This window comes from Anabrus simplex, chromosome 2 (assembly GCF_040414725.1).
Source record: "Anabrus simplex isolate iqAnaSimp1 chromosome 2, ASM4041472v1, whole genome shotgun sequence".
Taxonomy (NCBI): domain Eukaryota; kingdom Metazoa; phylum Arthropoda; class Insecta; order Orthoptera; family Tettigoniidae; genus Anabrus; species Anabrus simplex.
The window spans coordinates 929824292-929840043 of NC_090266.1; the positions used below are offsets into that span (position 1 = coordinate 929824292).

At 37.0% G+C, this 15752-nt stretch overlaps 1 protein-coding gene across 1 annotated transcript in view; it reads left to right on the forward strand.

Moving 5' to 3' along the window:
- Nucleotides 1-15752, forward strand: part of LOC136863193 (centrosomal protein of 131 kDa) — a 253612-nt gene that overhangs the window by 61540 nt on the left and 176320 nt on the right. The window contains exon 5 of the mRNA XM_068226334.1: nt 8199-8315. Coding sequence (XP_068082435.1) covers nt 8199-8315 — 117 coding nt within the window. The remainder of the gene's footprint in view (nt 1-8198; nt 8316-15752) is intronic.

Below are 15752 nucleotides of genomic sequence, written 5' to 3' on the forward strand. Positions count from 1 at the left end.
TCCTACTGAGTCGATGCCGTGCGCATTGTGTAACCTGCATATCGGTTTGAAATAAACATCAATTATTCATCCGTGCCGTCTCTGTTTTTTCCCCAACTTTCATCCCTTTTGAACCACTCCTCCTTGGTGTTGCATTGTCACTGTCGGTCAGTGTATATGATACACGACTCGATGTATCGGTCTATAGCCATGCACTCTGTCAACAAATACTCCACTGCATTTGCTGGATGATGTTCATCCGTAAATGGCAACGTTTTGAACAGAGGGTAGAGATTGGTCGCGGTGGCAAATAGATTGGTTTCAGGGTCACCTAGCTTTATAGTTACAGATTCCCGCAAATTGCTCTTGACTTGCCACGCTGCCTCATTTTTTCAGTCTCTGCTTGACAGCGCCAAACAAAGTTGCCTGTGTTGTTTGTTTAAAAGAACTAAAATTTGTCAACAGAAATACTTCTGGGATGATCTAGCACTTAAAAACACATACTGTCAGGGAAGGGTAATCATCACAAAGAACACCTCCTGTCCATTCTGAATCACAAGAAGCTACACTGTCGACAACAGTTGCGAGGCATCCAGGTAGCTATACATCCTGTATACAGTTAACAAATTATACAGGGTTATTCAGCTAAGATGACCACCTCAAATAGCTCGTGAACCATTTAAGATATTGACATTCTGTTTCACTTTCGTTTATGGTGTTGAGGGTCTCACAGTTGAATCTGCAGTACTTTTCCAGGTTGTCAGGATCTCCTGAGATTACAGTAATAACTTCACTTTTTAAATAGAATTACCTTATTTTCTATACCTAGGATTAAACTTACGGTCATTACAAATTCAGCGTTGTGATTATGTTGAAAATCGGATAAGTACGTCTCAAGAAATTAGAATGTCTTCAAATAATGCTTCATTGGCTAGTTGTTGATTGTCGTGTTCAGTTGAATCACAAACTACTCTAGTATGCCAAAAGATGCACTTTGTATGACACATGAGCAGTTGACGTGCAGTCTCTTCTGATAACTAAGCGTTCACTTGACTGTGCCCATAAATACTCGTTTATAAATTGTATGATTTATCACCTTTTGTCTTATCATAGGTAACAGGTACAGGAAAAACGAATATGTGACTGTTTCTGAGAGACAGCATTGTCTGCTGCGACATTAAGCCATGCAGGACTGAGCGAGCTGGCTGTGCGGTACAACCGCAGAATGTGCTATGTGACATCTCTTGAAAATAATCCCACGTCCATGACTTACGTTGTATTAAATTACACACAGTCACACATTGCACAGTCATATGCCGAAGTACCTAATTATGATGCGGATACTTTATAACAATGTAAGGAATTATTTCCTTCGTCACCATAATGTCGGTAAACACAGGCACTTTTTTTACAAGTTATTTTACGTCGCACTAACGCTGCTAGGTCTTATGACAACGATGGGATAGGAAAGGGCTAGGAGTGGAAAGGAAGCGTCTGTGGCCTTGATTAAGGTACAGACCCAGCATTTGCCTGGTGTGAAAATGGGAAACCACGGAAAAACATAAGCACTGGTCAGATGGATATTGAATGTGGGGGTTTGATAAATTATGAGTGATAACAATGTATCCTACATTAGCTGTCACTTTCTGTACTTAGCCTACTCATTCATGTACTTACCGCTACATACAGTGCCAGAATGTATATCCTTTGTAATACCTTCTGAGTCAGTAATAGACCTCAGTAGAAATGAACAGCTTAGTTGCTTACTGACACGTATTTACGGAAGGGAGAAAGCCCATGGTTGGCTACTTGCATACTTGCACAAACAACATACAGTTTCGCCTACCTGTAGGTCTACAACTTACTAATTGCCACATTATGCAGGTCAGTGCTGTCAAGATCTCCCAAGATTACTCACAAGAAACAGGTGCTTGCGCTAGTCTCGAGAAATCTCAAGACCCTGTCTCAGACTGCCCATCACTACTGTTATGTTCTCAGATGACTACCATTTCTCTCTTGGTGCTAGTGATAGCTGTAGGTTGGTAAGGAGGAGGCCAGGCTTGCACTTGAAACCAAGCTGTCAGAGGCGTCAAAACACTGGACCTACACCAGGAGTTATGGTCTGGTGGGAGATGTCCTTTGATAGCAGGAGCATTCTCGTCATTATTCCAAGAACCTTGACAGCAGATTTCTACGTCAGATTGTTGATTGAACTGGTTGTGCTGCCATTCATTCGCAGTATTCAAGGGGGTGCTTCCCAGCAGAACAATGCTTGTCCTCACACGTCTGCTCTTACCCAGCGTGCTCTACAGAGTGTCAACCAGTTGCCTTTGTCTGTGAGTTCACCAGACCTTTTGCCCATTAAGCATGTATGAAACATTATGGGATGATAAATCCAGCATTGTCTAATACCAGCATTAACTGTTGCTGATTTGGTTGACCAAGTGCAACAGGCGTGGAACTCCATCCCACAAACTGACATGTGGCACTTGTATGACACAATGCATGCATGTTTGCATGCTTGCATTGAAAATTGTGTCAACTGCAGCGATTATTATATACCACGTCACTTGAACCTGTGACCTGCAAACTTAAATCAAAGAAATATGTTACCTAGACAATTGCTTGGCCTAAATTGCATTCCACCATTCCTCTAAACTATTGTCTTTTTTGTGTTGGGATTTCATTTTACACAAGTGTAAATGTACCTATACTGGCTAGGATTCTGAACAATTTTGCTCTCTTACAACATAGGATAATTACAAAATACCTGGATGCTTCTATAATATCGGGAAGTCCTGGAAATTTTCTGTTCTAGAATTGTCTTGAAACAAGTTTGTCTCTATGGCAAATAATCTACAGATACCTATAAACATCTAGAATATTATGCTACCTGTCCTTGGTACCCTAAGATTCCAGAGCTCACTTATGTTAACTCACACATTACTGGAGGTTTTCCTGAGCAATTGGAAAACACATAGTTCGTTATAAGTGATAAACATGATGTAACCTTAACCCTCAACCCGAAAGATGGGCCTGTCAGGCCGCTAGATAATTTTATTTCTATGATATTGGCAACAATGGTAAATGTTTTACATTTTCCTTCGAGCTATGTGTTCTTTGACCTTTCGTCTAATAAGCTACAGCGTGTTTGTTGTCTCAAAACTGTTTAGTGCATAGTTATCGGGGTTATTTGTCAAGTGTGTCATTGTTCCGTGCTAAACTTGACAGTCTTACAGTATAACGTAGTATTTATCAAATACAACATAGCTCTAAGTTCCATTTGAGGGAGATTTCTCTTAGGTAATTGTACTTATTACATTCCACAGACATGGAAAATGTCTCTCGCCGTATTGCAATGGCAACGAGGCCAACTGATGTTGATTTTCGCGCAAGATTGGGAGAATGGTTGGAAGATGATCACGATGAGGTGGAAGATTCGGAGATTGATGATTCTGACCAAGATCCAGATTTCATCATCAGCAATACAGGTGAGAGTGTAACATCTGATTCAGACACCAAGGTGTTAGAAGATGAAATGCTGAACCCTGACGAAGCCAGCCGTGAAGATGAAAATATAACAACCACAACCACTTCACCTGACACTGCTACAACCAATGATGTATATCTAGGTAAAAATAAATTTGTTTGGTACAGCCAGCCGCAAACTCAATCTATAAAAACACCTGCGCACAATATTATTCGAGGTCTGCCTGGTCTTGCTGCCGCTGCTAAAGCCTTGGGTAATAAAGCAGCTCCTACAGATATCTGCAACCTTCTTTTGGATGATTATATGATTAATTAAATTGTTCTATGGACAAACCAAAAACTATCAAACGTACGGGGTAAAATTCAAAATCTATCAAATCTTTCTAATTACAGGGACACCAATTCTGTTGAAATTAAAGCTCTTCTTGGATTACTGGCATTATCTTCCATTTTCAAGTCAGGCCGTGATAATATGCACCCTTTTTTTTCTACTGGACCATCAGGACGTCCAATTTTTCGGTGTACATTGTCAGTGAAGAGGTTAGAGATCCTTCTACTTGCTCTGCGTTTCGACGACTCTAGAGACAGAGAAAGCAGGAGGAAGACAGATCGCGCGGCTCCAATCTCCACATTCTTCGATAAATTTTTGGGCAACTGCCAAAAGTTGTTCGTCCTGGGAGAAAACATTTGCGTCGACGAGATGCTTATACCATTCAGGGGTAGATGTCCATTTCAAGTGTTCATGCCAAAGAAACCAGGAAAATATGGAATAAAGGTAGTGTGCTTAACAGATTCTAAGTGTTCGTACCTTTATAATGCCTATATTTATACAGGTAAAGATTCTGATGGGATAGGCCTTACAGGTGAAGAACGTAAATTAGGAAAGCCAACGCAGTCCGTCTTGAGAGTTACAAAGGTTGTGCAGAAAAGCAGTCGCAATATAACAGGTGACAATTGGTTTTCATCTGTGGAATTGGCAAACTACGTCTATCATACTGACTATCATACGTGGGAACTGTGAGGAAAAACAAAAGAGTGATTCCTAAGGAATTCCAGCCATCACCTTCAAGAAAGGTTAACTCCGCTGTGTATGGATTTACTAAGGACTTGACACTGTTGTCTATTGTTCCAAAGAAGAATAGAGCTGTAATCTTTATTTCATCAATGCATCACAGCAGATGTGAAGATGAAAATGGAATGCAAGAAATCAACAGTTACTACGATGCAACTAAATCTGTCGTGGATACACTTGATATGAAGTGCGCAAATTATTCATCTAACAGAAGAACCCGGCGATGGCCCATGGCAGTATTCTTTGTTCAATATAGCTATGGTCAATAGCTATATTCTATACTTGTGCTATTCAGGGAACAAAATTGTGAAAAGATTTGACTTTGTTCATGAACTTGAGATGGAAATGGTGAAACCTCATTTCGCCGAACGAGTTTCCATACAAAACTTCCCACTTAAATTGAGGAACAGTATTCGAGAAGTCCTTAACCTCGAAGATGACCTGCCTATTGCAGAAGGCACTATAACTGACAGACTTGAGAAGAGGAAGACTTGCAGCACGTGTCCATACCAGAAGAAGAGGAAAACGCCATACAAGTGCATTAGATGTGCAAACGCAATATGTTTGGAATGTTCTTTCAAAATCTGCCGATCTTGTTCATAAAATCTAGGTAACTGTTGTCAGTTACAGTGCTAATTGTATCACCATAAAAATAATTTGTAAAATAACAGTGTACTTTCCAGTAATCTTGAGCTTGAAGTTTGCAATTTTGACCATTTTCTCTACCTGTTAATACCTTAGAGTGTACTAATTGATTGTAAAATGTGCTTTTTATGGTTTATAACATATATTCATCAACTAAACATACATGGATTTTACGTGGTGTCAGTAGTTAAATAAGCCCGGTCTCCGAGACCGGTCTTACTCTAAGTGTTATTTAGAGAGGTCTTTCGAGTAGAGGGTTAACCCAACTTCCTTGAGTAATATACTGTACATATAACCAGAAGTTTCCTGAATGACTTTGAACGTATCAAGGGTTATTTACAACCAATACAATTATAACCTAACCTATGATATGTGAATTATATACACATAATTAAACCTGAAGACATAACCTAGCCTATAATACATGAAAAATTGTTTTCAGTTATACACATAACCTAACTAGTTTCAAATTACACCTCAGCATTCTTTTGGTCTAGTTTCTCTAATCATAATATTACAGCTCTGCGCAAATTAATCAGAACAAAATCATGACATACACTTTTTTTTCACTTATTCATCTAATACTTTAGTATTTACTTTAGTATTTGTGAATAGCTAATACATCAACCTCTCTGGTTTATAAGTACCTTTCCACAATTTGGTATAGATTCCACAAGCTTTCAGCAAATATTTTTGAAATTCATCATCTCTGCATGTTAGGTACCAAAAGGGTACCAAAAAAAAAATTAATTTGAAGTGATTCAGCATACTGTATATGAGTTGATTATGTGTGTAAGTACAGAAGATATTATGAGTAGAATTTTGTAAATAATATAAATTTATTCAGGATGAGCTGTGTGTTTAATAGAAAAATTGTTCGTGTAAATTGTATAGTACTGTATTTTAGGAAAATGTTTTCTTTTCTTTTTAATTTAAAACTTATTGCTTGATAATATTGTATTTTTGCGTATCATTTGCCACCGAGGTAAACACCTCATTTGCAAATAAAGTCATTTTGATTCGATTTAATTTGAAGTGATAAGTGTGACAAACTTTCATCATATATTTTTTTTAATTCATCATCTCTGCATCTTAGGTACGGTACCAAAAGGGTACAAAAAGAAAGCAATTTGAAGTGATTCAGCATACTGTATATGAGTTGATTATGTGTGTAAGTACAGAAGATGTTATGAGTAGAAGTTTGTAAATAACTAAGCACACAACAAATTGAGAAAGTTGTGTTTAGCATTTATGTTCCCAGTTGCCATTTTACCGGGAATTTCCGAACAGAAGAGGGCAAACTTCCCCCCACCCCCACTAGAAATAGACGGTATTATGTTGATCATGTCATGAATAAATGAATTACTTTTTTGGGCTGGGAGAATAAAATAATGTTAAAATGATGCCTAGTTATGTGAACGTGATAGGCTCGGTGACAGGATTTTCCTCTTTTTCTACTGTAAATGTGCAGCTAGAGCAGATTCCAAACCATCCATATATAACTCAAATATGGTTCTTTTACCAAAAGGTTCAAAATATGACCTAATGTACTGAGTGAGTTGGACGTGCAGTTGGGTCGCATGGCTGTGAGCAGGCATTCGGGAGATAGTGGGTTCGAATCCCACTGTTGGCAGGCCGGAAGATAGTTTTCTATGGTTTCCATATTCATACCAGGCAAATGCTTGGGCTTTACCTTAACTAAGGACATGGCTGCTTCCTTTCCCATCCTTGTGTCGCTAAATGCCTTCAGTGTGTAACGTTAAAACCACTAGCAAAATGACCTAATGTCAAAATAAGACCTAAAGATGTATTTATTTAAAACCACTTATTTGTGACGAGACACCAGTATTTAAATGTGTATATTCAGAAACTTGAATGAAAATAATAATACTCGTGAATAATCAGGGAAGAATTCAACACAACAAATTTTGCAGTTGAGATTTTTAATTTTAAACATGACATAGTCAGTACTTATTTTTGAGTAGTATTTTGTCATTTTTAAGTTCATATATGTATACATATTTTGGTGACTTTTAGGACTTTACATCCGAGCCTTAGTGATCATGATCAAGTAGTCAGTTTGAAGTAAAAACATTGTAAAACTGTTTTGATTAAAGTGTCTGGAAACACTGATGTTTGGAATGCCTGTGGAGCACAGAGCTACAAGGTAGGACAAGACTACAGTTTTAAATCTGCAAGAAAATAACAGTTTTAAGTAACAACAATGAAGTTTTAAATTATGTGAATTAATTACTCAGAAGAATTTTCTCTGTTAGGAAATTTCCATTTTCCACATTAGTTTACTTCATTTGTCCCTAATGTTAGTTTTACATATGCTTGCCAGATAACGGTATCTCCTCAGTATAATGGGTTATACTCAATATAAATGTATACCTTGATGATTCTAGTGTTATTCTCACATTCTTAGCCATGAAGAGACTTGAATAATTCTTTATGTACATCATGTCTGCTTGTGGGCTCAGCATAAAAATATTGTGGTAAACCGTACTTTGTTATCCTAGAGGTGCTCTTACACATACATACTAAAATTTGTAGCTTCTTTATTTATTTATAATGTTTAAAAGAATATTTATACATTGTTTATTAATCCTCTGGTGGGGTGCAGAGTGCACCATGGTTCCTGTTGTGGGCTGGATCAAGTTGGTTTCTTTCAATGTCTGTCTTCCTCATCCTTGGCCTTGACAGTATGAAAGTGACTGAGGTATGAGTATTACTGGTGATACCATTCCTTATGTAGCCTCTAATGAATGATGGTTAAAGTGTCACTTGTTTTGTCATTTGATGTATGAATTTCACTGGGCTTGGCACACTGGTAGCACTTTGTGACTCTGTGAAGAAAGCAATGAGAAACTATCTCACTCCTCGTTTCCGTAGTATGTCTCTTCATTGACACCTAGGCTTCTTATGACAGCTGATGGTGGGTCTGTTGAGGATCCGACTAGCCTTCAGGCTGAGAAAATAACATTCACACACACATACATTATTCTTACAGATATGCCTGAGTAGCAGACCAAGGACTGGGAGTGGAAAAGCAAGCATGCGATCATTAGCTGTTACATCTGTTCGTTCAAGGAGGCCTGTATCAGCTACACCAGTCTTAGGACACCAGGTAGCTTTATATTAATTTTTGTTACTGCATACTCATATTTACTTTTCCCATAGTAGTCTTTAACTAAAATAATACATAAAAAAGATACCATTGCTGTCTTACCTTATGAAAATCCATTCCTGAAGTAAAGTTTGGCTTCAGAAGAAATGTAGGAACACGTGAACTACAGCCGTAACTACCTCCCGAGGACATGCAGCTCTCTTTGTATGAATGATGTACTGATGATGGCTTCCTCCTGGGTAAAATATTCCTGAGGTAAACTAGTCCCCCATTCGGATCCCCAGGTGGGGACTACACGAGAGGGGGCGATCATCAGGAAGATGGATACTGACATTCTGCGAGTCGGAGCGTGGAATATTAAAAGTTTGAATTGTTGTGGTAGGTTAGAGAATTTGAAAAGGGAGATGGATAGACTAAAGTTAGATGTAGTTGATATAAGTGAAGTACGTTGGCAGGAAGAACAGGATTTTTGGTCAGGCGACTACCGAATTATCAACACAAAATTAAGCAGGGGAAATGCAGGAGTTGGTTTAATAATGAATAAGAAAATAGGGCAGCGGGTAAGCTACTATGACCAGCATAGTGAAAGAATTATTGTCATCAAGATAGACACCAAACCAATGCCCACCACAATAGTGCAGGTCTATATGCCTACTAGTTCAGCAGATGATGAGGAAATCGAAAGAATATATGAAGAGATAGAAGATTTAATACAATATGTAAAAGGTGACGAGAATCTAATTGTGATGGGAGACTGGAATGCAGTGGTAGGCCAAGGAAGAGAAGGTAATACAGTAGGAGAATTTGGATTGGGACAAAGGAACGAAAGAGGAAGTCAGCTGGTTAAATTCTGCACTGATCATAATTTAGTCCTTGCCAATACTTGGTTCAAACACCACAAACGACGGCTGTATACATGGACGAGACCTGGAGACACTGGAAGGTATCAAATAGACTTCATTATGATTAGGCAGAGATTCAGAAACCAGGCGTTGGATTGCAAAACTTTCCCAGGAGCAGCCGTGGACTCTGACCATGAAATGCCATTAGAAGTTGAAGAAATTGAGGAAAGGAAAGAATGAAAAAAGATGGGATCTAGACAGGTTGAAAGAAAAGAGTGTGAGGGATTGTTTCAAGGAACATGTTGCACAAGGGCTAAATGAAAAGGCTGAAGGAAACACAATAGAGGAAGAGTGGATAGTCATGAAAAATGAAGTCAGTAGGGTTGCTGAAGAAACATTGGGAAGGAAGGAAAGATCAACTAAGAATCAGTGGATAACTCAGGAGACACTAGACCTGATTGATGAACAATGAAAATACAAGAATTCCAGAACTGAAGAGGGCAGAAAAGTATACAGGCAATTAAAGAATCAAGTGGATAGAAAGTGCAAGGTAGCTAAAGAAGAATGGCTGAAGGAGAAATGCAAGGATTGAAATAATAGCATTAAGTTATTTATTAGACCACCTAATCAATACAAAATCGTCTTGGATGATTCACATAAATTTGTTAGCTAATAGTGGTAAATGTTTCGCCTTCCCTGAAGGCATCATCAGCCATAGTCTTAACCTTAAATTAAAAATAAGCGTCTAAATAACATGTAGTAATGAAATGAATTTTAAAATCTTGAAGAGATTTGAAGTATAATAACATTAAAAATAACAATGATGGTTTGAAAATACAATGTGATGAGATATAATAGTGGAAGTATTAACAAAATTAACATTAGAAGGCTGCTAAAATAAGTACAATGGATAAAACAACAGATTGTTATACAACAAGTAGTAAGATTGCATAAAAGTAAAGTTGATAGTCTGGCGGTTATGATTAGACGATGGCGAAAAATCGTATATAATCAAAGTAAAGAAGAGAGAATAAAAGTCAAAGTTAGTCGAGAGATCCGAAGTTAATCATGATCTTGAAGATAAAAGACGAAAGTCAGATGCATATGGTGAAGTTGTAGAACACGTTAAGGATATGAAGTTGGTGAATAGAAGTTGAAGAACAGTTCCAAATAGGATCACTATGGACCATCTCAAAATTTGAAGTGATGTTCAAATGTTGTAAATTGTGAGTTTGTAGATATTCTAGTTGAAAAAGCATATAAAAGTGGAATCTGTAAAAGGAAGCAAGAAACGTAGAGTTAATTGTGTGAAAAGATATTTGAAAAATATTGAAGTAGAATCGTGTGCACTTACCATTTGACGGTGACAAAGATAGCTTGTAACATTATGAGTTACAAGTATTTGCAACAGTAGACTTCTTGCTACGTGTGTTATAACTGAAGTTTTGTGCTGGAGGGGGATCTGTTTGTGTTGACGTAACTATTGGAGGGGGGCTGCTATTGGTGGGAGGGAAGGAAGAGAGTGTATTACTGCGCGTGTTGTAACGGTGTAAGGCTATTGGAGGGAGCGATGTTATGGTGGGTGTGGCTATGGGTTTATTGGTTGTATTTGAATTAGAGGTACTAGCGGCGGGGGGAAGGGAGGGAGGTATATTAGCTGTAGGGGAGGTGGGAACTCTAATTGATGTGAGGTTGAAGATTTTTAAGAATTTTTTTTTTAAGGTACACTGACCTCAAACTATCTTACGTATTAGACAAGAAACAGAAAACCCTAAACCATAAATTACTTTGTCTTCAAGAAAACAAATGTAAAACTCCTGACCAAAATACAAACAACAAAGTGTCCCCTTCCCATTTGACTAACATTCCCACTACAATCAACCTATCTAATGCAACCTTCTCTAACCAAGAATTAAATCTATTAGATAAAGGCATCAAACATAATTGGCCTAATCACAAAAAGGCAGAAGACATCATCACTACCATCGCTGAAACCGAAACTAATATCGATAAACAAATCCCAATTGATAAACAGAATGACGTACGATATGAAGTAAAAAAGAAACTCCCAACTTTGATTAATGAGATAACATCTAATAATAACTACAACGTCTCGAAACAAATTCTAAACCTGAAATCCAAAATCCATAACAAGAACGTAGTAATTACAAAAGCAGATAAGGGCAACACCATAGTAATAATGAACAAACAAGATTACATCAATAAAACAAACGTTTTTTCCAGACAATACCTATACCTTAATCAACAAAGATCCAACAAACAAAATACAGCGTAACTTAAAGAACCTTCTTAAAAATTCTAACTTCATTTTAAATGATCAAGATTATCAGAAATTAACTGTAATGAACCCAAAATTACCTACAGTCAGATCACTGCCCAAAATTCATAAAAATGATGTCCCCATTCGGCCTATAATTAATAGTATCAATAGTCCTATCTATAAAACCTCTCAATTCCTACACAAATTCCTAAAAAAACACTTCAAATTTCACAACTCCAACCCCATAAAGAACTCGATCGAACTTTGTAATTCCCTAAATAAGTTCAGTCTACAACCAAACCACATTTTATGTTCTTTTGACATCACCAACATGTATACTAATATCTCTATCAACAATACTATTAACATCATAAAAAACAATTTGTTGAAACATAGCACATTGAGTAAAATCGAAATTGATGAATGGTTAAAATTACTTAATTTCGTTTTAGACAACAACTATTTTACCTTCAATAAGAAAATTTACAAACAAGAAGGTCTAGCGATGGGAGACCCGTTATCTGGAATACTAGCCGATATATACTTAGATAATCTCGAACATAGTAAGATTATTAATAACATCAACGGACTCTGTCTTTGGCATCGCTATGTTGATGATACCATAGCTATCATTGATAAACAAATCAACAACAGCAATAACATACTATCATTTCTCAACAACTTAGATAATAATATTAAATTCACTAAAGAAGATGAGTTCAATAACTCTTTGAACTTCTTAGATATCAAAATCACACGAGCATTGAACAAATTCGACTTCCAAATATACAGAAAACCCACCTTTTCTCCAACAACCATAAAAAATGATTCTTTACATCCCAACTCACATAAAAAAGCCACTTATCACAGTTTAATATATAGAGCATTAAAGATCCCTATGTCCTCTATTAATTTAAAGAAAGAATTACTATTCATCAAGGAAATAGCTAAATTCAATGGATTTAACACGAGTATGATTGATAAAATCATCAATAAAACCAAACTGAAACTAGCTACCAATTTAACTCCATTGAAACCCGTCAAACCAAAATACGCTAAATTCATGTTCACTAACCATAGCATTTACCCGATAACCAATTCATTAATGAAGCACGAAATAAAAATAGCCTACACAACAAAAAACACTAATCGTAATTTATTCTTCAATCACAACTCTATTAACATCACAGACAATAGTTACTCTGGATCAGGAATATACAGATTGAAATGCTCTACATGTAATTTTTCTTATGTTGGCCAAACTGGCCGCAGCTTCTCTACCAGATACGCCGAGCATTACAATGCCCAAAGACACAACAAATTCTCCGCAATGGCCAACCATATGAGGGACACCAGGCATAAATTCACCACAATAGAACAAGACCTCCATATCCTTAGAAGAGTCGATAAAAGCAAACTCATGACAGAATATGAAAACTTATTTATCTTTCTCGACCAACATTTTAATAAAGATAAAAATCTAAATGACACTATTGATAAAAAAAGCCCCTTGTATGAACAGATTCTTATTTTATTACGAGAATCAACTTCCCTCACCAACAAATTCTTAAAAATCTTCAACCTCACATCAATTAGAGTTCCCACCTCCCCTACAGCTAATATACGTCCCTCCCTTACCCCCGCCGCTAGTACCTCTAATTCAAATACAACCAATAAACCCATAGCCACACCCACCGTAACATCGCTCCCTCCAATAGCCTTACACCGTTACAACACGCGCAGTAATACACTCTCTTCCTTCCCTCCCACCAATAGCAGCCCCCCTCCAATAGTTACGTCAACACAAACAGATCCCCCTCCAGCACAAAACTTCAGTTATAACACACGTAGCAAGAAGTCTACTGTTGCAAATACTTGTAACTCATAATGTTACAAGCTATCTTTGTCACCGTCAAATGGTAAGTGCACACGATTCTACTTCAATATTTTTCAAATATCTTTTCACACAATTAACTCTACGTTTCTTGCTTCCTTTTACAGATTCCACTTTTATATGCTTTTTCAACTAGAATATCTACAAACTCACAATTTACAACATTTGAACATCACTTCAAATTTTGAGATGGTCCATAGTGATCCTATTTGGAACTGTTCTTCAACTTCTATTCACCAACTTCATATCCTCAACGTGTTCTACAACTTCACCATATGCATCTGACTTTCGTCTTTTATCTTCAAGATCATGATTAACTTCGGATCTCTCGACTAACTTTGACTTTTATTCTCTCTTCTTTACTTTGATTATATACGATTTTTCGCCATCGTCTAATTATAACCGCCAGACTATCAACTTTACTTTTATGCAATCTTACTACTTGTTGTATAACAATCTGTTGTTTTATCCATTGTACTTATTTTAGCAGCCTTCTAATGTTAATTTTGTTAATACTTCCACTATTATATCTCATCACATTGTATTTTCAAACCATCATTGTTATTTTTAATGTTATTATACTTCAAATCTCTTCAAGATTTTAAAATTCATTTCATTACTACATGTTATTTAGACGCTTATTTTTAATTTAAGGTTAAGACTATGGCTGATGATGCCTTCAGGGAAGGCGAAACATGTACCACTATTAGCTAACAAATTTATGTGAATCATTCAAGACGATTTTGTATTGATTAGGTGGTCTAATAAATAACTTAATGTTATTATTTCAATCAAATATCATCAATACAGACCAAAAATGATATTTATTACATGTAAGTGCAAGGATGTCGAAGGTTTTATGGTCCTGGGAAAGGTAGATGCTGCATACAGGAAAATCAAGGAAACCTTTGGAGAAAGGAAATCTAGGTGTATGAATATTAAGAGCTCAGATGGAAAGCCACTTCTAGGGAAAGAAGACAAAGCAGAAAGATGGCAGGAGCATATCCAACAGTTGTATCAAGGTAAAGATGTAGATAATTTGGTTCTGGAACATGAAGAATCTGTTGATGCTGATGAAATGGGAGACCCAATTTTGAGGTCAAAGTTTGACAGAGCTGTGAGAGACCTAAATAGGAACAAGGCACCTGGAATTGATGACATTCCCTCTGAATTACTGACTGGCTTAGGAGAAACCAGCATGGCAAGGTTATTCCATTTAGTGTGTAAGATGTATGAGACAGGAGAAGTCCCATCCGATTTTTGGCAGAATGTTGTTATACCTATTCCCAAGAAAGCCGGTGCTTACAGGTGTGAAAACTACCGCACCATTAGTTTAGTATCTCATGCCTGCAAAATTTTAACACATATTATTTACAGAAGAATGGAAAAACAAATTGAAGCTGAGTTGGGAGAAGATCAGTTTGGCTTCAGAAGAAATGTAGGAACACGTGAAGCAATCCTGACTTTATGTCTGATCTTAGAGGATCGAATCAAGAAGGACAAGTCCACGTACATGGCGTACGTAGATCTAGAAAAGGCATTCGATGACGTTGATTGGATTTATGATTCTGAAGATGATAGGGATCAGATACCGAGAACAAAGAATTATCTACAATCTGTATAAAAATCAGTCTGCAGTGATAAGAATCGAGGGCTTTGAAAACGAAACAGCAATCCAGAAAGGAGTGAGACAAGGCTGCAGTTTGTACCCCGTCCTTTTCAATGTTTACATAGAACAGGCAATAAAGGAAATCAAAGAGGAATTTGGAAAGGGAATCACAATCCAAGGAGAGGAAATCAAAACCTTGAGATTTGCCGATGATATTGTTATTTTATCTGAGACTGCAGAGGACCATGAGAAGCTGCTGAATGGTATGGACGAAGTCTTGGGTAAGGAGTACAAGATGAAAGTAAATAAGTCCTAAACAAAAGGCAGGTGATGCAGGAAATATTAGATTAGGAAATGTAGTCTTAAAGGAAGTAGGTGAATATTGTTACTTGGGTAGTAAAATAACTAACGATGGCAGAAGTAAGGAGGACATAGAATGCAGACTAGCACAAGCAAGGAAGAACTTTCTTATGAAAAGAAATTTGCTCACTTCAAACATTCATATAGGAATTAGAAAGATGTTTTTGAAGACTTTCGTGTGGAGTGTGGCATTGTATGGAAGTGAAACATGGACGAAAACTAGCTCAGGAAGAAAGAGAATAGAAGCTTTTGAAATGTGGTGTTACAGAAGAATGCTGAAGGTGAGATGGATAGATCGAATCACGAATGAAGAGATACTGAATCGAATTGATGAGAGGAGATCGATTTGGCTAAATTTGACGAGAAGAAGAGATAGAATGATAGGATACATCTTAAGACACCCAGGACTTGTTCAGTTGGTTTTTGAAGGAAGTGTAGGTGGCAAGAACGG